This window comes from Meriones unguiculatus, chromosome 11, assembly GCF_030254825.1.
Source record: "Meriones unguiculatus strain TT.TT164.6M chromosome 11, Bangor_MerUng_6.1, whole genome shotgun sequence".
In the NCBI taxonomy this organism is placed as follows: Eukaryota; Metazoa; Chordata; class Mammalia; order Rodentia; family Muridae; genus Meriones; species Meriones unguiculatus.
Window position 1 is genome coordinate 96,786,441 of NC_083359.1, and position 25,804 is coordinate 96,812,244.

General features: G+C 47.4%; 2 protein-coding genes across 6 annotated transcripts in view; one reads left to right on the forward strand and one right to left on the reverse strand.

Annotated features, from left to right (window-relative positions):
- The window catches only part of Sdccag8 (SHH signaling and ciliogenesis regulator SDCCAG8), a 202,421-nt gene that overhangs the window by 166,803 nt on the left and 9,814 nt on the right, over positions 1-25,804 (forward strand). The gene's annotated exons all lie outside the window — the stretch shown is intronic.
- Akt3 (AKT serine/threonine kinase 3) overlaps positions 6,579-25,804 on the reverse strand; it is a 239,096-nt gene continuing 219,870 nt past the window's right edge. For 2 of the 3 annotated variants that reach the window (XM_060364757.1, XM_060364758.1), the window contains exon 14: positions 6,580-6,959. In XM_060364757.1, the coding sequence (XP_060220740.1) occupies positions 6,799-6,959 (161 nt within the window). In that variant the 3' untranslated portion in view covers positions 6,580-6,798. Of the gene's footprint in view, positions 6,960-25,804 lie in introns of all 3 variants that reach the window. The other variant, XM_060364761.1, reaches the window with a different exon arrangement.

Consider the following 25,804-nt stretch of genomic DNA (forward strand, 5'->3'; position numbering starts at 1 on the left):
TGAGGACTTTGCTAGCTGATTCTGCAAATTCCCAGAAGGATGGATCCTGCTAGAAGCTATTCACCTCCCTGGAATGAAGTCTAGTTTTGTTGGCCACCATACTTCAATACTTTATAGAGAATACACTGACGGTATCAGAAAATATTGATGAGTAAGTAAAGGCAACAGTGAAAATAGAAAAAGTGAGAATAGAGTGCATTAATGTATTTTCTGCACATTTGCCTTCAAGTTCCTGTCTTTGGGTCAGTCAGGAAACATCAGCATCTGTATTGTATTTTGCACTTATCCAGCGCTAGCAACATCATAGGGCTGCTGGGTTCCCAGCTGCTGCCAAGGAAGTTGTTTTCCTGGAAAATCCCCAAGGCCTTTTCTGTACCAAGACATTATCCTCTTTCATCCAGTTTTCTCCCCCCCCCTTTTTTTTTTAATTTAAGGGTGGGGGGTTGTTCTTTGGAAGGCAAAAGTAACTTGACAGCCACAAATGCAAACAGCTCTATTTTAACTGAACATAGAAATGGCAGCGAGTGGTTCTTTGAAAGCCTCTGCATAAAAGACATAAACAGGTCTATGCATTTGTGCCATGGTGCCCTGTGGTCCAGGGCAGACATAGTCTTCTTTAGAAGCATAGTCAAGGCCACTATGATGCTGCCATCACCTTCACTTTCACTTAACACTTAATGTTTCAGGCACTTGTTGAGTACCAAGGGACCAGCATAGTGCTATCTCCAAGTGTGACATTCAAGGAGGCATGTGCTGGTGTGGAAAGGGGCAGGCATAGGCCACTGCGTGGAGAACCTGGCTGTAGAACACAGAAGGAATGGGCAAGCTAGGAAACCAGAAAAGGCTCACATATCATTCCTAGGGCTGTGCAGAGTATATGCAGAGTAGGATAAAGCACTTTCTTTTTTTTTTTTTTAGTGAAATATTTTTTTAATTTTTTATTTTTATTAATTACAGTTTATTCACTTTGTATTCCCCCATAGCTCCCTCCCTCCTCCCCTCCCAATTCCCTCCTCCATCCCCTTTCTCCACCCATGTCCCTCCCCAAGTCCACTGATAGAGGAGGTCCTCCTCTCCTTCCTTCTGATCCTAGTCTATCAGGTCTCATGGTGGGGGGGCTGCATTGTTTTCCTCTGGGCCTGTAAGGCTGCTCCCCCCTCAGAGGGAGGTGATCCAAGAGCAGGCCAATCAGTTCATGTCAGAAGCAGTCCCTCTTCCCATTTCTATGGAATCCACTTGGACACTGAACTGCCATGGACTACATCTGTACAGGGGTTCTAGGTTATCTCCATGCATAGTCCTTGGTTGGGGTATTCCACCTTACACCCATCAGAATGGCTAAGATCAAATACTCAGGTGACAACACATGCTGGAAAGGTTGTGGAGAAAGGGGAACCCTCCTCCATTGCTGGTGGGAATGTAAATGTGTACAACCACTTTGGAAATCAATCTGGTGCTTTCTCTGACCATTAGGAATAGCGCTTCCTCAAGATCTAGCTATACCACTCCTAGGCATATATCCAAAATATGCTCAAGTACACAACAAGGACATTTGCTTAACCATGTTTGTAGCAGCTTTATTTGTAATAGCCACAACCTGGAAAAAACCCAGATGTTCCTCAGTTGAGGAATGGATACAGAAATTGCGGTACATCTATACAATGGAATATTACTCAGCAATAAAAAATAAGGAAATCATGAAATTTACAGGCAAATGGTAGGAACTGGAAACGATCATCGTAAGTGAGGTATCCCAGAAACAGAAAGACACATACGGTATATACTCACTCATAAGTGGATATTAGATATATAACATAGGATAAACATACTAAAATCTTCTGTACACCTAAAGAATCTAATCAAGAAGGAGGACTCTGGCTAAGATGCTCAGTCCCCATTCAGAAAGGCAAAGAGGATGGACATCAGAAGAGGGAGAAAACAGGGAACAGCACAGGAGCCTACCACAGAGGGCCCCTGAAAGGCTCTGCTCTGCAGGGTATCAGAGCAGATGCTGAGACTTATAGCCAAACTTTGGGCAGAGTGCAGGGAATCTTTTGAAAGAGGGAGGAGATAGAAAGACCTGGAGAGGACAAGAGCTCCGCAAGGAGAGCAACAGAACCAAAAAATCTGGGCCCAGGGGTCTTTTCTGAGACTGATACTCCAGCTAAAGCACTTTAATTAACCATTTTCTTTGGGTCTTAGACTGAAAACCCAAGACTGCTTCCTGACGTGGAAGTAGCACCTGCCTTGTGGCTGGCAGTCCAGTGTGCCCAGTATCATGCTACACTCTGTTTTGTTGAGCCACCTCTCAGCCCTGTCTGGCACATCTTCATGGCTGTGTATCCTCCAGACCATACAGGCTCTCATCCTGCCTATACAGCATATCACAGTGTGAATCTACAGGCAGATTTTTCAGTTTAAGGAGGGAGAAATAATATGCCTAACAGAAAGTGTCATCTATGACAGTGCTGCTCATTGAACTTGCTGTCTGAAAGCCACTGTCACCCTCTCATCTTGAGGAGGAGTCCGTCTTGGGGAAATACACTATGTCATCTCTGATCTTCAGAGTACTTTTCCATCCGGTGGGCACACACCCACACACTCTCTTTCAGTCGGGTGTCTTGGGAAGATTACCCAGGTAAATGATTAATTTGTGCTTCTGTGGGAGTCAAAAGGTAACTGAGGTTAATGATGGAAATAACCCTTTATTGAGAGCCGTCTATAGGAAGATGGGCAATCTCTATGGATCCTCTTGACTCAAAGCTCTTAATGTGGGAACAAAAGGATACTCGTGAAGCGGAATAAAAATGGCTGCCATAAGCTGCCATGGCCCTGATTATAGGCAATTAAGCTTTAATCCTCAAAGTGATTCTTTTCTTATAAATTGAAGTTTAATGCATATGGTTGTATTGGTAAAAGTTTTGAACTTTTTTCTTATTTGCTAGTATTTGCTAGTATTGCTAATGTAGGCATTTTTTTGTGCTAATTGTTGTGAGGCATTTACACCCTGTTTCCATCCCCTGGGACAGGCCAGTTCTATCCTGTGGACTTTGATCTTTACATCTGCCTTGGTGATATCCACAGGTCACAGCTTGACAGTTCTTTTCAGTCAAACAAATGTTTGTAATATTTAATGGGCTCATCTAGCAGAAACTTGATTTCAAAGAGAAAGAAAACAGTAAAAACTGTCTGAGATTATACTATTTTGCTGTACATGTAAGCCTGTATGACTTAGTTAGCTGGAATGCCCAGGAGTTACTAAAAAAATAAAGTACACATTATTAGACATATTTATACACATGGAACTGTTTTAAACCAGTAATGCTGGAATAAAGACAAAATAATACTGTGTATTTACACAACACTCTAACACCTTTCATTAGAAAACTCTCAAGCCTTCACTGACTAAGCAAACTGTGTAGCCCGTGTGAGCTGTGTAGGATGTGAGGTAGAACAGGAACAGTGAGCTGACAGGGAGAGGAGCAGGCATGCTGGCACAGAAGTGTGACTCTCTAGGATTGTTCAGGTCACCCCAGAGTAGGGAAACATCGAGAGAGCTTATGGAGGACACAGGGCTGTGGACATGTTTCCGGCTGTGCTGCTGTGGATCTTTCAGCCTGAAGTCTGTGCATTTATTCTGAATTGAACTGGATGAACAAGCTTAGTGTTCAGTCTGCACTGGATTGGGGTCATTTAACCCACAGACTAACTGCCCGGGCCCACTACAGTATGGCTTCTTTTCTCTTCCCTTAGCTAGATTGTACTGTTGAAGTGGGACAGCCCAGTCTCTGCGAACACTGGGAAATGGGCGGGCACTTCCTGGTCACTACCAAAGGCAGGAATGGACCTTCCTCTCTTCTAGGAGAGTGGAGACAGATTTGAGCCCAGGCCTGCCACAGAGGCTGCCTCCAGGGGCTGACTGACCTGGGCTAGCAGCAGTGAGTGTAGAGAACATGCCAGGACTTCCAACAAGCACCTGGGGCTTAGTGCACTAGAGTGCCCAAAGAAGAGGCGCCAACACAGGGCAATGATGAATTCTGCGTTTAGGATTTAAGATAGCATTTATGAATATGTCGGATGCCATGCTGTTGGCCTCCCAAAGCTCATGTCATAGAACTTGGCACTGACACAGTTGTCCTAGCCCAGATCTATCCTCTTCAGCCTCCGAGAAGACACAAAGGTCCTTTCACTCTCTCTGTCTCAGTCCCGGAGAGGTCTCAAGTTTGTCTTAAGCTCAATTTTGAGACAATTTAGGTGTCACAGATATCCAGGGTAGGAGAGTTTTCAGACACTATAATTTGAATGTCTCTGAAACGTCATAAATAGAGCTTCATCTGGGTTTTAGAAATAATGTTTTCTTTCCAAACAGCTGTTTGTTTGCAATAACAATTTGTGCTGTCTCCAGAAGACAGGCAGCATTTCTTTTTATATAAAATGCCGCCCTCATTTCCACCCTTTTAGTTGTGTTCATCGACTATTGTGGTATTGTATTAACAATCCCTGTTCCCTGTTCAGACGCCAGTCAGACCCAGGGGTCTGCAGAACAAAGGACAGCTCTTGTTTGTCACTCCCCAATGTGATAGCCAGTGCTTTCCGCTCTCCTGGGGCTGGCTCTCTCATTGCCATCCCGGTTTGTCTGTGACCATTTGAGTAAGGGCACGTAAATCCTGAATGCAGCAAAACAGTTGTTGCTCTGTCTCTCATTGACAGAGCAAAGGATCATACTTCCATTCAGTGGTCCAATTAGCACCAAAGGACGGCAGCAAATGAGCGAGGGTGAAGCTGGACATAACTGACATGTGATGTGTATCAATATTTAATATATATAGTTTTCTGTTGACCTTGTGAAGTAGATGGGGGAAGTATAATTCCTTGTTACTTTGAGGAAATCCGGGCACAGAGAGACCACTGCACATCCATGGCTCTTAACTGGCCTCATGCAGGTTGCTATGTGATGCCTCTGAGATGCCTAAGGAAGGGTAGATGAGAGTGCAGGATCTAAGCCAGGCATAGTGGTGCACACCTTTAGACGCAGCATTTGTGATTCAGAGGCAGGTAGATCTCTGAGTTCAGGGCCAGCCTGGTTTACATAGTGAGTTCCAGAATGGCCAGGACTACATATTAGGACTCTGTCATACACATGCGCACGCACACACAGACATGTGAGCACACACGCACACACGCACGCACGCATGCATGCACACATACGCAGTCACCTCTTAGGTTTATATGTAGGTTCTGCCACTTCTGAATTGTCACGTGGAGCAAGGTGCTCAGTGTGGCCTATACTTCATCTGTAAGAATGAGCATGACACAGAAATGTTAAGAGCAGTGCCTGGCTTATAGCAAGTTTTCAATAAACAGTACTCTGTGAGTCAGGAGACATCCTAGGATACAGAGCATTGTAGGAAATCAGCCCTCAGGGTCCCTGGAAATAAAAGCTCCTTGAATCTCCTGGGACAAGCTAGGCCTTTTCCAGCCCATGGAGTAAATTGAGGACAAATGGTTTTAAATTCCTGCCTTTGAGAACAGGGTGAGACCTCCACTGAACAGGCACTGTGCAGGCGCCCACCTTGAGAGTGGGGTGCTCCTTCATAAGGTACCAGAAAGAACATCCTAGAGACACCTGGAAGGCCTGACACTTAACATTTGACCCCCGGAGAACACCTCATTCCCAGATGATGCTCAGCTTTTCAGAATGCCCAGGGCGTGAGCCTTCCCGGAGTAGACTCCAGTGATCTGACAGTCGATCCCAGAACTGGGAACCTGGAAGCCTTGGGTGATAACAGGCGCTTACATTTGTTTTAACTCCTATTTGACTTTTAATTGAATTGACATCTGCAGTGTAATCGGGACCCTGGAAAATGTAGGCCTAGAGGGGAAAACCAAGAGAGGCTTGGCTGATTGACTCAGAAGACACAGGAAGGATGCAGCACACACACACACACACACACACACACACACACACACACACACACACACACCTGAGACAGCGTCCTGCCTCCTTCCATCAGCAACAGGAGGGGAGTCTGGAAGAGAAGTGCAGTGGCTTTATTTGGAGAGTGCTGTCTGGTGAGGCACATATGTGCACCAAAAATCCAGATCTCACTGTCGCCTCACACTCTTCATGTCAGCGTCTGATCATCAACTTCTCAGCGTTCCAGCATCTCTCGCAAGTAATTTCACTCTGGAAACTTTCTACCGAGAGCTAATTTTTAGTGAGACTCTATTCTCATGGAACTAAATGTCTGACAATTCTAGCATCATTCGACCAGTTCCAGATAGGTAACGTCAGCTTTGCTGGCATGCGCTTGCGTGTGTGATGCATTCAAGTGCCAGGACATGCCATGTCCTGCTTGCCTGTAACGAGTTCTGCCTTAATCCTTAGCCACGGTGGACTGCACCCAGCACACAAGCTAAATGAACGTATACAACAAGGGGTGCTTGACCTGAGAACACTCTGGAATTAGGCAGCACACATCAATATTTGCTAAAGAGGGATTATTTATTTATTTATTTTTATTTATTTTTATTTTTTTTAACTAGGACATTTCCTTGTCAAATGCTTTAGGTTAAGTCTCATCAGACAATGGGGTGGCAGATTTATAAACGTTAGAGAGTCAGGATTTTTCACAGAAATTTGCCTTTCTATCCTTTCTTCATTTTGTTATATTCTTTATTAGCATTGTGGGCTTCAGGGCTAGACCTGCGGTTGTGATCAAGCCTTGACACTTACTAATCTGTGGGAATAGAGTCAAGATACTGGTGGTGTCTCTTAGCATCATGGTGGCACTAGTGTTATATAGTGTTAAGATTGATACTGGCTGGCAAAGCACTCGACTCACAGAAGGATTCAGGATACAACTGAGCACCGTGGCACACAACTGCAGTCCTGGTACCTTTAGGAGCTGATGCTTGAACCCAGAAATCCAGTGCCAGCCTGGACAACATATCAGACCCTGTTAGGAGAAGAAAAGAAGAAGAGAAATGGAGAGTCTTACACCACTTACTGTCTTGTCTTTGTTACTGAATTTCAGTTGCCTCATTCATTAGCTAGAAGAGACGCTCGGTACTTGCAGAGCTGTTTTCAGTTGAATGAGCTGATGCGTGTAGAAAGACCTTTGTATTTAGTCCGAAGCACGCCGTTAAAATAACAACTGCAGGAACTGTAGTCACTTCTTCAGGGCCCACTTGTATGTGTGCTAGCTCTAGTTCTTCTGCCTACCCCAGTCGTGGGGGGTGAGTAGCATTATTTTATATTGTTAATCAAGAAACAGCCTTCCAAGAATGTGCTCAGGATTGTGCTCAGATTTCAATCGAGATCTGTTTTGTTTTACCTGCAAATCTGTCATTCTGTAAACCTGCATCTCGCGGTAATAGTCCTGGAAAGTGTTAGTAGTAGTTTGCATTCGTCGTGGCAGGTAGAATTTAGTTCTTGTTATCTAGTTTGGTCTGCTCTATTTTCTTTGAGAGGTATCGCATCCACTGCATGAATTTTGTGTTAAGACATATAATTTTGATGTAATGCACCTAAGCTGTATTCATTCACAAAGTTAAACATCACCTTACTCTAAAAACAGATCTTTGTAACACCCAGCCCTAGACTACTAAGGCAGTTCTAAAGACAGAACATGTCAGCAGCACCCTGTCCTCAAGGTGTTCCCACGGTGGCCCTGGCACTGAGAATGCCGACTTCATCACAGCGCTTTGTGCTTCTTAGGTCATTCCTCCTGTTTTTACACTTCACTTCTATGAATTTTCATTCATATTGTAGATTATAAGGAGTGAATTTACAATTTGATGCCCCTGCCTACATATTGATGACTGCTAGCTAGCTCTCTTGCTCACTGGCTCACAGTACTGGACCCTGGTCTGGACACGATGGAGCTGTGTAACAGCTTTACCTGAATAACCAGACCTGGCACCCCTGTTAAGGCTTGTGTTGGACCTTTGAGTTTGGTGTCTTCCTACCTACAGAAGTTTGCTGAAGGTTTTTTCATCAATGTTGTTTCCTTCCCTCCTTCCAAACATGAGTTTCCTCATCTGTAAAGCGGAAATGAGGATCTGTCTTACATGGTCCTTTCTCTCTGGAGAAAGGAAAGTGATGAGCAGTGCCAAGGCCTGCCTCTCCCCTTGATCTTTGATTTGGCCCCAGCAGGATAGTCACGTCCTTTCTGCCTACCTACATTCCCACAGCCATGAGGAACTGTGTGTGGCTAGCCAACAAAAGGTCCAAACCAAATCACAGGGAGGTCAGACACTTAGCTTGCTTCTCATGTGGGGGAGGAAGCTGTCAGTGGGGCATCCCTATCTGCAGAGTGCCACGTACCCAGAAACAGGCAGTTCCTGTTCCCATCACCTCTACTTTTCAGGTCTTTGTTCATTAAGCCATCGCCATGGCCTTTGTCACTAATGGAGCCACCATATTTATTTGGTCAGAAGAAATCCCTCAGTTTCACTAGTTTCTTTCTGACCCTGGGCCTGCAGACTCTTTTCTCCACTCCCAACCCCCAAACTGTTCCAAGTTACAGAGAGCCAGGTTTCAGTCATCAGACAGTTGAATAGACTCTCTCACTGGGGCCAGATTCCAAGGAGACAGCCCATGGACTCACAGCCCTGGCCAGGAGAGCCAGGATTTCAACAGTGTCAACAGTCTCTGCTCATCACACCAAAACAGCCCCTTGTGGAGCTGCCTGATTAGCATACAGCCTCTGTGCTAGCTAACAAAGCCAGCTCAGAGCTGCTTGCTTCACAATGCATCTGTCTTCCTTGACCAGAAAGAAACTACTCCGGCAAGGGTGGAGCTTGCTTTGGTAGAAGACTGTGCTGCGAGAATCCCAGGAGGGCATGCTGAAGTGGCTTTAAAATAATCAACTTTCGGGAAATTTTTTCAGATCTTGTTTTTAAGTCATCAATAGACCAAAAGAAAAAAGGAAAAAAAAAAATCATGTCCTGCAGATAAAAATGGTGGATTCCCCAAATAATTCATGGTCCTCCCTTACAGGCCTTGTTTGTTAGAGTGCTTCAGAGGAGCCCCCAGCCAGGCAGGGCACACTGAGCCCTCCTCTCGGGCTGTCTTGCTAGCCTTCTTTTGTTGGGGGATGGAGGGAAGGAGGAAGGCACAAGCAGATGTGCTGCTAGATCTACAGGCTTCTGCCAACCATATGGCATCTTAAAGAAAGATGGTTGGAGCGTCTGGATTAGCAAAGAGTCGGGATGGGAAGCCATGTGTCGCGTTGGTACAGGCAGTTGTTTGAGCTCTTTCTAAATGGCTTCAGGAGATTGTGTAATGGAACAAATGGTCCTGAGAGCAGGGGAACAGCCTTGCCGCTGCTGGAGAGGCAATTGGCCCTGGGGCGGGTGCTGCTTTACTCCCCCAGCCTTACGCCTTCTTTTAATGTTCTTCGAACTCTGAGAATTGACTAGAACTTTTCAACTGTTAATTACAAGCCTGGGTTCTCTGGGCTCTAGGCCCCTGTGAACTCTCCTCTCTGCCCCCAATTTGGTAATTAATTAGTCATGTTGCCGCACCCCTCTTGTGTGCTTTCCCTCCCCCCTCCCCAGGGCTCCAGGCTCAGTCCTCCAGTTTCCAGGGGCTTGCCAATTGCCTTTTGCAGGAAGGCTGTTTTAAGTGCGTGGGCTGGGGGTGCTGGTCGCCCATCCTAATTCCAGGAGATAGACAAACCTGTGAACTTCATGGTGATTTCATTAGCATATACCCTTCCACTATTGTAGATCTTGCATGCAGCCTTTAAAAATACTGTATCCCGTCTCTAGCAGTGAGGCTGTTGGGCTGGTAGGCCAGACCTGGCATTCACTGGATCGGGTCGTCTAGGAGCTGAGAATGCTACTCCATAGTACAGAATGGGCGTCAGTCTAAGCAGGAAGAGCAGGGATGCTGGCAGCACATGGCCACTGCAAGGCAGACACTGCCCTGTTGCTGGTTGGGGCCCTTGCACATGCAGCAAGATCTACAATGGCCGGAGCAGCTCAGGCCACCCCCTCTGGAGTACTTAGCTAACCCTGACATTGGTTAATGGGACGTCAGGCGACTGAACACAAAGAAGCAGTGGGTGGACCGGAGAGAGGCACCCAGCAAGTTTTCATTAAACTTGGAGCTGCTGTGAGAGTGACGGCTCAGCTCCTGGTCCCTGCAGAGCCCTGTGAGAAGAAACGGGCACACTGAATATTGATGCCTTGCCTATCAGGGCTGACATAGCTGTACAGCCTCTCCCCACAAGTAGAACCAAGGACAGGATGCAGCGTGTAGGTTAAAACTGAGTTCCTGGGCTGATCAGATGGCTCAGCACATAAAGGCACTTGCTGTACAAACCCAGTGACCGTATTTCAATGGCCAGAACCCACATAAAGGTGGAAGGAGAGAACCTACTCCACAAAACTGTTTTCTGAACTTCCACACATACCACACATGGGTGCAAACAGACAGACACAGTCATGGACACTCAGATACAGGTACAGGCATGTACATCATACACATATTATATGCATGTCTGTATCACAATCAAAAAACTAAAGAAACTGAGCAACGTGACTAGTGCGCCAAGCACAGCTTCCCTCAGAACACGGGGCAGTGGCAGGGCATTCTACCCTGTCTGTTGTAGCAACCCACAGCCACCTGCAGGGAAAAAAAAAAAAAATGGAGCTAGGGCAGGAGTAGGAGAAAGGGACGGTTTAGAGATGGGAATGTGTCTGCAAACTGGCACCGTTTCTGTGTTCTTGGTAAATGGGGTCATGTAAAAATCGTGGAGACTCTTAGCAACATCTTTCAGAAATAAGTCTTTTCTGCGATGATCAGATGTCACTACAGTTCCCTGTCAAGTACCATGCGTGTTTGTGAGTTCCTGACGTACTCGGGATTTGTGTTTTCAATTGTGTTCGTACACATTTGAAACAGCCCCGCTTCCCTTTTTTCCAGAGCCCATCTCTTGCTAACGTGTTAAATGTTAGGATATTCTTACTCTGTCTTGTGAATTTGGGATTCACTGGGGGCCGGTATCTGTGAAAAGCCTAATTCTGATTGTTATTCACCAATTAGAAGAAACTGTCACTCTGATCCCTTTTTCTCTTTCCAAGTGTACACAGCCCGGAATTTGTCAGCCTTGGAGTTTCTTGAAACAATGCAATTAAACTGTAACATATTTCCTAACATTCCTAATTAAGACAGTGACTGGAAAATGTAGATTAACAGAAGTTGCTGTTTTTATCAACATATTTCTCTGTCTTTCCCCACCCTCACATCCCCTTCCCCCAAGGCTCTTTACTCTCCACGTCTGATGCCGCGTTCGGCCACATGTACATTATGCACAAGGCGCTGAAGGAACAAAGTACAAAACTCTCTCCATTCTGAGCCGCGTGCCCAGCGCCACATGCCCTGTCTGTTACGTGTCGCTTCTCAGGAGGCTCATGCTGGGAGTTTCTGTTTAAGCACAAAATGTTTCTGAAGGAAAGAGTTCAGGTTGGGCAGATTGTGTTAGAGAAATCGCACTGTCTCTGAGTGGAATTAATACACTGATTATTCTGTGCAGGCTCAAACTGGCACTGTGCGCAAAGTTCAAGAGTGTCTGGGAATTGAAATATGAGGGGAGTTCGGGAGAGTGAGCAGAGACAAAGCATTTGGAAGTAGAATTTCTAAGTAGGGCTTAGAAACGAAACTAGCGGTAACTTTGTGGAGGGCAGAAATCAAGTGTGAACACCACGGGCATAAAGCCGTGCACACTGGAAACACTCCCATGCACTCGCACGCACTATTTTCCGTGGCGCATCTGAGGACTGATGGTAAAAGCTCACCCCTGGTCAGCCAGCCCCTTTTCATTTTCATTTCTTTGAGTTCTTAAGTCTTGCCAGTTTCAATTAAATCACACGAGAAGCTTAATTACTACTTAGAAATTAAAATGGGTTGTAATATTTCTTTGGCCTCACTATTAGCTACGATTTTTTTTCTCTCTAATTAAAATGTGGGTCGTCTATGATCATCAACAAACAATGATTCATTTATTTGTTTACAAATAAGGAATTAAAAGTAAGAACAGCAAATACAGTCCCGCAGCCCCTCTCTCTTCACAGGGAAATCAACCTGGTTTTCTCACTGCCTCTCGGGAGAGTGAAATTGGGCTGCTAGCATGAAGCTAATGAAGCTTTCACCCATCTCCTCCCTCAACCGCCAGCCTTCTTTAATCCCCTCCTTCTGCCAAGGTCCAGAGGCCTGGGAGCCCTGTGGAGCCTCCCTAGCCAGATGCTAGGCACCCAGCCGGGCCCCTACAGGCTGGCGCCCACTCCTGCCAGGTGCTGGCCCTCTCGTGGTGGGCAGGGGTTGCTGGCCAAGCCACTGGTGTCCAGAGGCGGAGCAGGCAGGCGCGCCCCAGTGGCAAGGGTGGATCCATGTGGTCGGCTGCTGCACCTGCAGGAGGACAATTGCCCAGCACGGGGTGGCCAGCCGCAGTGGAGGCTGTTGCCGTCACCAGGGCCACCAGAGCCGGGCGCCGCCTGGGTTCAGGGGCTAAGCGCACAGCTGCTCCTCTTCTCTGAAAACTCAGAAGTACTTTACTGGCAGCATCCAGAAGGGAGGAAACAAAATCTACCTTAGCTTTGCCTGAAAATTCTCTCCAAGGGATGGGTTAGTGAATTCTCGGGGTCAGGGAGTAGTCATAGTCCCCGACCATTGCCTCTTAAAGTGGTGCCAGGCAGCCAGTGAGAGAGCCAGCCGATAAGGAGGCTTCACACACTGCTATGTCGTGGTGTCACTTTCCTGTCCTGATCTGGTGAGGACAGTTGCATCTGCCCACGCCAACCAAGGAGCTGGCAGGTAGGGACATGGTTAGCACAACCCGGAGCTTTTGTCTTGAAAACTGTAGCTCCTTTGGCCTCGAGGGATTCCCAGGACTGGGCACAAAGGCGCTTTATCTTCTGCCCGTCATTCAATACAGAGGAACCTTAGGAAGTAAGGGACAGAGCACCTGGCCCCTCTCAGACCATCCCGGATCACACCTAATTAGAAAGCGCCCTGCCATCTCAAGGGGTACACTGTCTGCCCTTGTAGATGCTTCAGGCTGAACATGCCACTGCTGACTGGCGACTCAGGGTAGGTCACGTGGGACATTGGTTAAACTGTACAACCTTAAAAAAGTAAATGGGGAAAAGTGTATTGGGAGCCTCAGCTGGCTGTCTTGCCACTCCTTAAAATATGAACATTTTGTGGGCCAAGTGTCAAGCTACCCCCATACACACACACACACACACAGTGGCGCGTAACTGGGCAGGGTCTGTCTGTTGCAATGCCGGAGCCCACTAGAAACCAAATGAGCTATCCAGCCGGTCTAATCACTCTGATCTGTCATGGACCTTCTAGCTGGAAGAGTTATGCCATCATATTATCGCAACACTCATCGCCCTGTGGAGGAGCCCCTTTTACTAAATGATTTATTACTCTTAGCAGAATTCCTCTGGCTGCAGATTTTATTTCTGAGTCGCTCTGTTCAGCTCAATTGGTCTCCTTCAGTTACCGTGGCAACCAGCAGATGGGGTTCTTTGACAAGGGTCAGCGGGGAGGCTGCCTCGGTGCAGAGGGAAGAGAAACTAAATAAAAAGCTTTCGGCATTGACAGTTCTCTAGCCCATAGCCAGGAGTTGTTATCAAATTACTAGCATTAAAACCTAATTAAGATGTGTGCCAATAGGTACACCGTAGTGACTGAATCTGGTTACTTAGCTGCCTTGGGCTCACTCTTCCTCCATCATACCTTTGTGACCAATTTGGCCACCATAAGGATGGTCCAGTATGAAGGAAATGGCAGAGGCCCTCACTCAACATCCTCCGTGAGGACTGAGGTCTCTAGAGCAGCAGGATCTCATTAGAAGAGAATCTTCCCCAAACAGGGACTATGCCTCCAGGACCTGGGGCAGCAGATGAGCGAGCCCACACACATCCTCCTTTAGGACTGTTGTCGGCTCAACTTCAGAGAGCATTCACCAGCGTGCAACTGGGCCTCAAGTGCCCCAGACTGGGAAGGCCGACCTGCAAAGGGTCTCTTCTGCAGGGGCAGAGGAGACAGTATTAGGTCAGCTGAGAAACTGTACGTTTGTTGTTCATAGCATAATAAAGCAGTGTCGCTGATAAGAAGCAGTTCTGTAAGGGATAGCTTTTTCTTTAGGAAACGCTGTAGCATCTAAGAGGAAAGGGCAGTGGGGTGGGGTGGGAAAAATAAAAACCTGTCCTGAAGAGCAAGGGACAGGAGAGGTGACATGGATACTGAAGAAGGGGCTCACATGAGCACAGGGTTGAACAACAGCCTGGGTTACACAGCCAGGCAATGTTTCAAAGAACAGATGGTTAAGGAGGGAACATGAGGAAAGGGATGGGAAAGATGGCTTCGCAGATAAGAGCACTGGCTGCGTTCCCACAGGATCCTGCTTTGATTCCCAGCATCAACACATTGCCCCACACTGCCTTTGACTCCACCTCAAGGGATTCAGCGCCCTCTTCTGGCCTCTGTGGGAGCCACATCATACCTCCAGGTAAAACAGGGTCTCATGTGTAGCCTTGTCTATCCTGGGACTCATTCTGTAGACCAGGAGACCCACCTGCCTCTGCCAACCCCCACCAGGTGCTGGGATTAATGTCGTGTGCCACAACTGCCTGACTATAAAAAAACAAAAAACAAAAAAAACTTTTGAAGGAGAAAAAGAGAATAAGTGGGGTGGGGAGAGCTAGAGAGAAGAGTCAGAGCAAATCACCCCAACAGAATTCAGATGGCGGGATGTAGAATTTCTTGGTGGTATTGTAACTCTTTAGAAGCTGTGTTCCCTGGGCACTGCTTTATCAGAAGAGGCACATCCATGCAGAGACTGACAGGGCTTGATGCAAGGGAGGAGGGCTTTTTGCCTTGGCTCCAGATGGCCCTGGCCTCACCTCTGCAGACAGCTTTCCAGCCATATCCCTCTCCCCCGCCCTGCGGTCTTTTGCTCCTACTTTAGAAAGAACTAGTTGGGGTCACTCAGGCGTCAAGCAAGTGACTTTCTGGGTTTGTGAAGATTCAAAAGAAAACAGTTTTGTTTTTCGAGATCCTGAAATAGAACCCAGGGCCTTGTATATGCCACATAAGTACTTTGCTACCTGGCTGTACCCCTAACCTAGAATCTGAAATGCTTGTCTTGTAACCTCCTGTCCTTAGTCCATGTGCTGGGATCCTTCACAGCCAGTCCCCCAAAGGCACTGGGGCTCAGCCTGGCAGGCAGGCAGCCCGAGCTTCTAAGAAGGTGGCAGGGTCGGTGTGCAGCGCCTGTTCCTGAATGCCCTAAGGGGAAGGTGGTGTTCCAGTGGAGGCACTGTTTTAGGTGGAGCTGCGGGCACCACAGAGGCTTAGTGGACTGGCTATAGCAGTGGAGCTCCCTCAACACCTCACCTGGACCGCTGCTCTGCTAGCCTAATGGCCAAGGAAGGCTACAGTGAAGTCCCCCTCAGCAGGCTTCCCGAGGCCATGTGAGGATTTTCAGCTTCCTGGCTGCCTCCCTACCCCCCCCTCCCCATGCCAGCACTATTCTGTGGCCTCAGGAAGAGCTGCTGGGTCTGGCCTGAAATGATTTGCTGCTTCTGGTCTACAACAAGGCAAGAACTGACATAGAACTGGGGTAGCCAGAAGAGCACGGAAATTTAAAAATGCAGCTGTGTGCGTATTGTACTGCACAAAACCGCCAGCCTGCGCTGAGCCTACAATGGATTGGAAATTTAGAAAGAATTAAAAAACAAAACCATATCTGTTTCTCCACGCGAGCTAGCATGAGAAATGCAGAGCAGGAAGTCAGTTTCTCCTCTTTGCTCATTCTCCCAGGCCTCAGAAAATGAGCCTGGGTCAAAGTTTTCCAGAAGCTGCAGAGTGTCACCTGGGTCAAGGTTCTTGCCTAAATTCTAAATTTCTTATGCTTAATGTTTCACAGAAGACAAACAGATCGACTCCTTTTCCCCCATATCTCCCTTCCTCCTCCCCCTTCCCTCCCTTTCTTTTCTTTGCCTGTCTTACTGCTGGGCTGTAACTCAGAGCCTGAGCCACACCCACATCCCTACAGATACCACCTTTAAAAGATCTGCACTGGGACTACAGCATCTTGGTAGAAAACATGCTGAGCCTAGAATTCCATCGCAGTACCACAGTAGGTAGGTGGGTGGGTGGATGGACTGACAGACAGACAGACAGATAATAGACAATTGATAGGTGATAGAGATGATAAATAGATACATAGATAATTGATAGGTAGATGATAGACAGACATTATTGATACCTACCTACATACATACTTTGAAATGTTGTAAGGGTCAAGTCTAGAGTGAAAAAACCATGTCTTCTTGCCCTAAACGTTTCCACGGACTGCATAACTAGAGCAGTCACCTTTCACACTGTTTGTCGAAATTTATAGCATAATGGGCTGAAAATGGGATCACCAAGGCACCTCTCAGCTCCAACATGGTGTTTGCATCATCACTGCCCTCGAGCACCGTGTTCTGTCTCTGCAGGCAACAAGACTGACTGGGACTTCTCTGACTTAGACAGAGGGCCAACAGTTCTGGCAACTGTAACTCTCTACTGAAGGTGCAAACTCTCCCCAGAATCATTGAAATCATTTTTGAACTAGGGTGGTTTTAGGCCAAGGACGTTTAAATTGCAAAGCAGCCACTGACAGCACGTTAACCCCGTGCATGAGCTCTTCATCACATGATCCTGTCTGACTACAGTAATGAGAGAGAATTGTATAAAATGCAGTGGCAATTTTTAAGTATTGGAACAAAATATACAACTTTAAATTAGCACGGTTTAGTCGCCAAAATTAATTTCCTCGAACAGTAATTAGGGTAATTGGATTTTGAAAACTTTCACTCGGTGCATTGTTCAGATTGTGTAGCTGGTGGTGTGGGGAGAGGAGAGTGTAGCGAGCTCCACGCATTAATAGTTCAGAAGATGGAGCGCTGGCCGGAATTTGCTGTGTCCCAGGCTGAGGCGGCCGTGCTTGCTCTACCCATGAGGTGCTGCTTGCCTTCTGCTCTGTGCATGTAGTCTCTGTTGTCCTTATCAGCTTAGTCTTCTGAGGACGGGAGGCGTGAGTGTGTGCATGGCTTTCAGCAGGCCTGCCCTCACTGCGAGCTGGTCCCACACACTGGTCCGACTCCACACACCCTGCAAGCTGGTCCCATACACTGGTCAGACTCCACACACTGCAAGCTGGGTCCCACACACTCTTCATATTATTCTCCTCTTGACTTTTCAGTTATCTGTCCTGGCGCTGATTCTGCTGTCTACCCTTATTTCGGACGGACTGGCCCCAGGATTTACTCAAGCTCTTATGATTGACACCAAACATTTTAGGAGCAAAGAAACATGGTTGTCATTTAGATAGTCCATTGTTTTGACTGAAGACTGAAGCCACACAAATGCTTTTCCTTGGAATAACTCACCTTGGCTGTGTAGTTACTACTGTGAGTTTAGAGTGCCAGTAGTTTATGCCGTGAATTCCTCAGCACCAGGAGGTGGATACCCATATACTAGGCCCAACTTCTATGTTTGGAGTCAGGTTGGAAGTATCACTTTGGTTGCTAGATGGTGAAGATGGATTAAGAGAAGCCAAGCCCAAGGTAGACTAACCAGCATGAATGAATTCTGAATAGTTATCCCTGCTCCCAAAGTCTACTGTTTGTTCACCTGTTCTAGGATTTTCAAATTCCAGTGGTGACTGAGAGTGCTTAATTTGTGTGCAGTACTTTTCTGAAAAAGAGTTAATGATGATCACACTGTGGATGGAATCACAGGTCTCATACGAAGGTCAGTTGTGTGCTCATTCCTGCAGTTAAAAAGAGCCTGCACCGTGCCCAGGGCTAGAGGTAGAGAGGACAGAGCTTGCTCCTGCCCTTGGGAGTGCCACTACTCAGTGTACACTGGGAGTGGGCAGTGACTGCCAGTGTGGCTGGGTGCTCTGGTCATGCAGAAGCTCGAAGAGTGGTCAGAGGAGCTTCGCAAGGATGGGGCAAGGAGACTGGACCTTAAAGGATTAGGCCTGGGAGAGAAGGTGTGACACTGAGCATACCAAAGTGTGGGTGCTAGTTTTTCAAACGCTATTTTATTTGGAGGTTCTGTAAAGCTTACACCTCCCTTCCAATCTCCCAACCCAAAGTAGGGGAAAAAAAAGGTTGTAAGGGGAAGGAGATGTCGCCTTCTTTACTTGTTCCTGCTGGGTAGGGTCATAGGATTCTTTTGGGGGCAATAGAGTATCTGTCATCAGGAAATCCAGCAGCCCAGGTAACCAGCAAACTCAGCAAGTATCCCTCCTCTGCCTCCTCCAAGCCCTTTTCTTCTGGCCTATCATATTTATACCCCTCAAAGTCCTCAGAATTCAACTAATTCCAGCTGGCAAAGACCATGTTCCACACGAGACAATGAACAGACGTGGACAAACTAAAATCCCCCACTTGGGATTATAACAAAAACATGTTTACATATCATAAACCAAAACGATCACAACAGCAATGTGTGCAGGCAGGAGGGAAAGGACATTTCTGCAGAGAGCTCTGGAAGGGTGGAGATTCCTGCTATATGAGGAGAGGGGACCATGAGCGGACCAGACAGTGAAAGACCCTGTTATCATGGCAAGAGAACACGGCACAGAATTGGAGCAGCCATTTCCATCAGACAGACATAATGTGAGGAGCATTCTAGAAAGATTCTTTGGTATCACTAGTGTGGGGACTCTGGGTTTAGACCGTCAAATAGAAGCAGAAGACCCCAGGATAAGGTAGTACAGAGATTTGGGGGTACTGATATTTTTGAAACAGGGTTTCATGTGGCCCAGGCGAGTGTCCCTCTTGTGTGGCTGAAGCTAGCTGTGAACTCATCTTCCTTTCTCCATCTCATCTGAGTGCTGGGAATACAGGTGATGTCTGAGCAATTAGGATGTGAAACACTGGTCATCAGGCCAACTTTGGGGGGTATGGAAAGAATAGAAGGAAAGGGTGTAGAAGGCTAGAAGACAGCTTAGCTCACATGGGCGGGGAGGGGGCAGAAGGAGGCTGAGATGACCATGGAGTTCACAACCGGATAAAAAGGACAGAAGAAGAACACCAGGGAGGGAATGAGCCCAGCTTGTCACATAATGAGTTGGAGGCCAGCTGGCCTGAATAGCAGGAGCCAAGGCACCTCAGACTATCCACCCAGAGCCAGGGGCTGAGAGAAAAGCATCTGATGTGGAGATGTCCTCTTTGTTGCTATGGTGATTTCTGTCTCTTACACACTTGAAATTCCTGGAGATGTTTTGGAAGAGCGCCTATGCGCCTATGCAGAGGCATCAAGAGAGGAGGGGTCCAGCCCTGCCTTGGACAACATGGTCTTGCAGGTCTATGGAGGAGATGGGGAGAAATGTAGACGTGAAGAGGAGAGATGGGAGGAGGCTAGGCAGCCATGGAAGCTATGGAACATTCTGGTCGCTTCAGCTATCCTAGCCCCACTCCCTTAGTCCTGAGCTTGGTGGTCTGACTCTCTCCTCTCCTCCAACGCATAACATGCAGAGGACTGAGTTACGTAATGAATGCAAGATACGCAAGATGCTCAGAACCCCAGTCCCGAAGCGCAGTGCTTAGTCAGCACGAGAGCCTCACTGTGCGCAGGGGAGAGCCGAACATGTTTTACAGTTAAAGTAGTTACAGTTTTAAGACCGTATGTTGTTTGGGAAATGTCCTTAATTTATGAGTAGAATCCTCTCCCAGGGAAACTGTGGGTCTAAGCAATCTGAGAATGTAGACGGAAGAGGAAGGTAGATCCTGTCAGAGTCTCCACAGGGAGGGAGCTGTGGTCTGAGAACACTTGAGAACAAAAGACATCTTCCACTACACCAAAAACTCAAAACCAAACAAAAATCCCTCCCAGTTTGTCTCAGGGAAGCACAGTGGAATGTGTGCAGTTGAAACTTCACACGTGACACGTGGATGGCACATCCTGGCGGAGGAACAGGACTGGCGGGAGCAGGGCAGGCAGCACCCCGCTGGGCACCAAGGGTTCATTTAGTGTTTACACCTCAGAGCTCACACACTACGTATAGATGCCCCATCTCACATACAACAGAGAGACTTAAGTGCATATATTCGCTCACTTTCACAGTGTTCATAGCAGGGGAATGTCTGAAGCCCAGGACCCAAGCTGGCAGCTCGCGCTGCTGCTGTTCTGCATAAGCTCTTCCCGGCCCACTCATCTTCACAAAGCTGTTGTGTATTTTACCACGTGTTCCATCTTATTCCAAAGTCACACAGAGTTTTCAGAAAATGTTGTTTCTGAGTGTGGCTGAGACCACGGCTCCTCGTCTGATAGAGGGGTGCTTTGGCCCAGCCCACACATGGGTCTCCTGTGGTTTTCATCTGCATGTTTTTGTTTAGAAGCCCAACTTCCATTGTTGCCATGGAAATTGCTGTCCCTTACACACCTGAAATTGCCAGCGATGCCTTGTAAGAAGGCCTGTGCCGACCCCAGAGATGCAGCACTGGCAGCTGCTGCCCCCAGGCTTCATCCTGCCCAGAGGTGGTTTGTTCTACACATGAAGTCCCAACGGTGCACATCGGCACCTGCCCCATGGACCAGCCATTCTCTGTGAGGACAGGGTGCTTCACTGGACAAGGACAGGAGACAGCCACAGTCCCCCAGCTACAAGGTCCCTGGGACAAAGTGGAAGAGCGATGACCACACATTATTGGAATGAGACAGAACACCACATTGGACTCAGGCCTTTGCTCTTCCTGACGGTGTGGAGCCTGAGTGCGGCTTGAAGCCTGTCAGGATTCCTTGCTGGAGGGCTGCCCTCTAAACACATGTCCACAGGCCGCAGACCACCACCCATCTTGTCCTCTTCACTGTTGAACACCTTGTGTAGAAAGGCTAATACCATGAAGCTCCATGTGTCAGAATGAGGCAAGACCCTGCCCTGGAAAGCAGTTCTCGCCACATGGGGAGAGCAGCAAGAAGGGGTGGCCTTGCACAGACACCCAGGGAGGACTGAAACATGGTTGGATTCGCCAAAGGCTGAGAGGCTGTGTTTGGCCCCTGACAGACTAGCGCCATTCATCTCTTCATAGCAGAACCTACCAACCAAGTGACTTTGAACAGCCCATACCTCTCCCACCTTGTGGAATTGTGGAGAGCACTAACTAGGGTTTCAGTTTTGCCGAGCCCTGAGCACATTGCCCTGATGGGCTTGGCATGTGCTTTCCAGACCACACTTTTGCCATTTTGACCATTTCTCTTTATGCTTTTGCCCTGTCTGAGTTGTGCATCAGATTCAGCATAACTCATGTCTTCAAAGGCAACAGAGTACCCTCTAATGCCAGGGATTACCTGAGTCCTTGCTCTAGTTTGGCCAGCCTGTGGCATAACTGAGAGGTGCTGGAGCCTTTAAGGGGGGGGGGCTTACTGGAGAAAGGTCAGGTCTCTGGGGCACCAGCAGGAAATGGGGCCCTCGCCCTTTGTCTTAGTTCTGGTTTCATTACTATGAAGAGCCAGCATGACCCCAGCAGCTCGTATAAAGGAGAACATTTAATCGGGGCTGGCTTACAGTTGAGAGGTGTAGTCCATTTTCATCATGATGGGAAGCATGGCAGAGTCTAGGTAGACACGGCGCTGAAGGAGCCCAGAGTTCTACATCTTGATCCAAAGGCAGCAGAAGGAGACTGGATCTATTTCACACTAGGTGTAGCTTGGGCATTTAAGCCCTCACAGCACAGTCTCCACGGTGTCACCCCTCCTGTAACAACGCCACCAGCGCCACTCACTATGGCCAAGCATTCAAACACATGAGTCTACGGGGCCCTACCTATTCAAACCACCACATTCCACCCTTGACCCCCATAGGCTTGTAGCCATAACATTATGCAAAATGCCTTTAGCCCGACTTCAAAAGTCCCCATGTCTATCACAGCCTCAAAAATGTCGTAAAGTTCAAAGTCTCTTCTGAGATTTATGCAATCTCTCAACTATAATCTTCCATTAAAAAAATAGATCACATACTTCCAGTCCAGTGTATCATGGCACAAGATATACATTACTGTTCTAAAATGTAGGGAAGGGAGCACAGTGAGGAAATAATGGACCAATGCAAGACAGAAAACCAGCTGGGCAAACTCCAAACTCTGTATCTCTCCGTGTCTGATGTCAAAATGCTTTTAGCTTTGTTGACTACAACCCACTCCTTTCCCTTGGGCTGGTTCCACTCCCTGTTAGCTCTCCTCTGCAGGGAGCCCACCTCTATGGCATCTCTAACCTCTTGGGGTCTCCAAGACAATCCAGGCTTCTCCCTTACAGCTTCATGCAGTGTGGCCTTTTTAGGCCTTCATGAAGGAACACCCCTGCCACACACCTCCTCAGCAGCTTTCCTTAGTCACAAAGGGAGGTCCATAACCCCTTTCACACAGTGGCCTCTCTGAACCTCCATGCAGGATACCCTTCCCAAACATCTGGCCTCAGTGTTGTTCCTTAGTGCAGAGGGAAATACCATCCTTGATTCTAAAGCCAGAACCATGTGGCCCAAACGGCCAAGTTCTGCTGCTTGCTGGGGCTGTAACATGGCCACCTCCTTCAATTACATCTTCACCAGCTTTCTGTTTTCCTTGGCTTCCTTCACTGCCTAAGCTTGGCTGACCATGAACTCAGAGATCGGTTTCTGTTTCCTGAGTGCTAGGATTAAAGGCATTTGTCATCACTCCCAATTCTTTCATTCCTTTTCACAAGATAGAAGCTTAGCTGGGTGGGTTCTTGCCCTTAGGTCACTACTCCCTTAATTCCTTTGATATTTTTACTCTGTTTATTTGCTTGAATACAGGATTTAGTTCCATTCCACTTCCTGGTGCCCCTTTAATCCATTTTGAATTTTTCCCTTTCCAGCTTGATGTATTTGATGAAAATGTTCTTTATAAGAGCAAACCACAGGACAGAATCTATGCTAGGCTGTTTTGAGATTTTCTTTGTCAATGCAATTAGTCTAAATCTCTTTAGCCACAGGAAGACTCACCAGGCAAGAGCCACATTCTTCACCAAAATATCAAGAGAATGATCTCTAGGCAAAATAATGAAACTTTTCTCCTCTGAAACCTCTTGAGCCAGGCCCCCACAGTTCAAATCATCCTCAGCACCACTGTCTTCCATGCTTTTACTAGTTTGGCCCATTAAACCCCACTTAAAGCATTCCACTGCTTTCCTACTTCAAAGTCCCAGAATCCACATTCCTCCAAACAAAAGCATGGTCAGGCCCATGACAGCAATACTCCAGTCCCTGGTACCAACTTCTGTCTTAGTTTGGGTTTCATTGCTGTGAAGAGACACTATGACCACAGCAACTATTATAAAGGCAAACCTTTAATTGGAGTTGGCTTACAGTTTCAGAGGTTTAGTCCATTGTCATTATGGTAGGATCCATGGCAGTATGCAGGCAGACATGGTGCTAAAGAAGCCAAGAGCTCTACATCTTGATCCAAAGGCAGCAGGAGACTAGATGTATTTCACACTGGGTGTAGCTTGAGCATTTAAGATCTCAAATCCCTGTTTCCACTGTGACACACTTCCTCTAACAAGGCCACACCATCTTCAATTAGCCCCCACCTCCTAATAGTTCCTCTGGCCAAGCATTCAAACACATGAATCTGTGGGGACCATCCCTATTCGAACCGCCGCACTCTTTGTCTGTCTGCTTCCTGGCTGCTGTGAGGTGAGTGGCTCCCCCCACCACATAAACGTGCATGCTGCTCTGCCTCACTAAGTGACCAAGTGACTAAGTGAGCCTGGGAAACCACAAGCCAAAACCAAGCCATCCTCCTTCCACCTGTATGTCACAGCCATACAAAGCTGTGTAGCACAGTGCTGGGCTCTTAGGAAGTGTTCACCAAAGGCTGGTTGGCTTGGGGAGATAGCCAGCTGGGCACCACCTGGATTTGACTCCAGCTTCTGCCAGGGACGGGAGGGACTTAGCAAGGTAATTAGCCCATCACTTTCAGATTTCCCATCTGTAAAGAAGGAGTGGTGACGCTAAGGCACTTCAGAGGATTGTAATTGAATAATCAGTATAGAGCTATAAGCCCAGGGGCTCAGAAAATGTTGGTAACTGCTGGCAGCTGTCAATTTCAGTCGTAAAAAAAAAATGAATATAATGACCACTATCAAGAAATTTGAAATATAGCTTGTATGTCTATAGGACAGTCCAAGAAACTGCTTCTGACTTATGGTAAAGAATAAAGAATCCACTAAGAGAGTGCAGGCTGGGCTGGGCAATGCTTCTAAAATAACTTTTAAATTTAAAAAAAAAAAATTTGTTTTCCTGGCATTCATAACGTGTCTTCAGAGAGCTTCCACAGACTGTATTTCCTCAAGAGTTCCCCTTGTCTCTAAATTCTGTTTTTACTTTTTCTGCAAATGTGCAGTTGGGGTGTTTTAGGTTTCTGGGTTTATGCTTGTATTCCTTGCTGTATATGGAGTGACAGTATAGGACCACCCCCAAAACAGAAGGAGGCATATTTTTTTTAAAGAGAGGCAAGTCATACCTGAGGGCAGCTTTGTAGAGTGATCATGTTGGTTTCAAACGTTAGCCAAGTCTTGTGCAATGGTGTGCGTTTAGAGTAACAGCTACTGGAGGGGGTGGGGGGATTAGAGGCAGGAGCATGGCCTGAACATTGAGCCAGTGAGTTGGAGGCCAGCCTGAGCCACATAGAGAGAAGCTTGAATAGAGGAGTGTCTCCTTCCAGGGGATAGGGGGAGCAGAGCGTAACCCCTCCCAGCTGGGTGCTGCTTCAGGAAGACCCCCCCCACACACACACCTTACTTAACTAGCACTTGGCTTCTCCTGCCTCCCATGAACAGCCACCCCCAACCCAGGCATAATTTCTTGTAAATATGTCCCTGTCCTGCTGGTTTTCAGCAGCAGAAAGCCAAAAGCCACCACCCCCATAGGACTTAACCTGAGGAAAGCCACCTTGGGGTTATGCAGTTTAATTACTAACCAAGGTTCTCCTCACCTGACTGGAACATGGAACAGTTTACTGCTTCTCAGAAATAAAAAAGGCTGTCAGTGGCCCCATGGGAGCCAAGCCAGGGGCCCCATCAAAGCAGGGGCTCCAAAGAAGTGAGGTGCGTACACATGTCAGCAGATGGCCTACGCAGCAGTACTTCCAGGAAAGGCAGTGCACACAAGGTTCAGGCCAGTCTGTCTCCTCTTTGGCATGGACAGTGATCCCCCAGAAAATCCCATCCTGCAGCAGGGTATGGGAGTGGAAGTGTGTGCGCATCCCAAGACTTCATTGCTTATGGCTTTACCCAGAAATACAGGAGTTTTCCTTCTCTAAGGGCAGAGGAAGGGTGTGCTACAGATACAGGCAGGAAACATCGCTCAGGTTTGATGGGGCCACTGGGGAGGAAGCTAAGCTAAGCCCCTTGGTCCTTCCATTCTCTGAACAATAGCAGAGGACTGCAGAAGCCTGAGGAGGGGCTGCTGCACGCATAGCACAGGCTCTGTCCTTCTGGTTCTCACCATGGCAAAATAGGATGCTCCAGCTGAGAAGCACCGACCTTGGTGTGACTGAAAGTGGGGAACTGTTTGCAAAAGGTGACAGTGTTGGAACTCTGAAGCAATGGCTCCAGCCAAACCCAGTGTATGCAAAGAAATTGGAATGGGGAGGAAGACCAGCTTATACCTTGCTTTACAGTCGTGTGTGTATGTGTGCTGTAAAATACTAGACTGCTGCCAGGTTTCCAGAAATGCATTTTGCTTGTAGCAGATGCTATCCC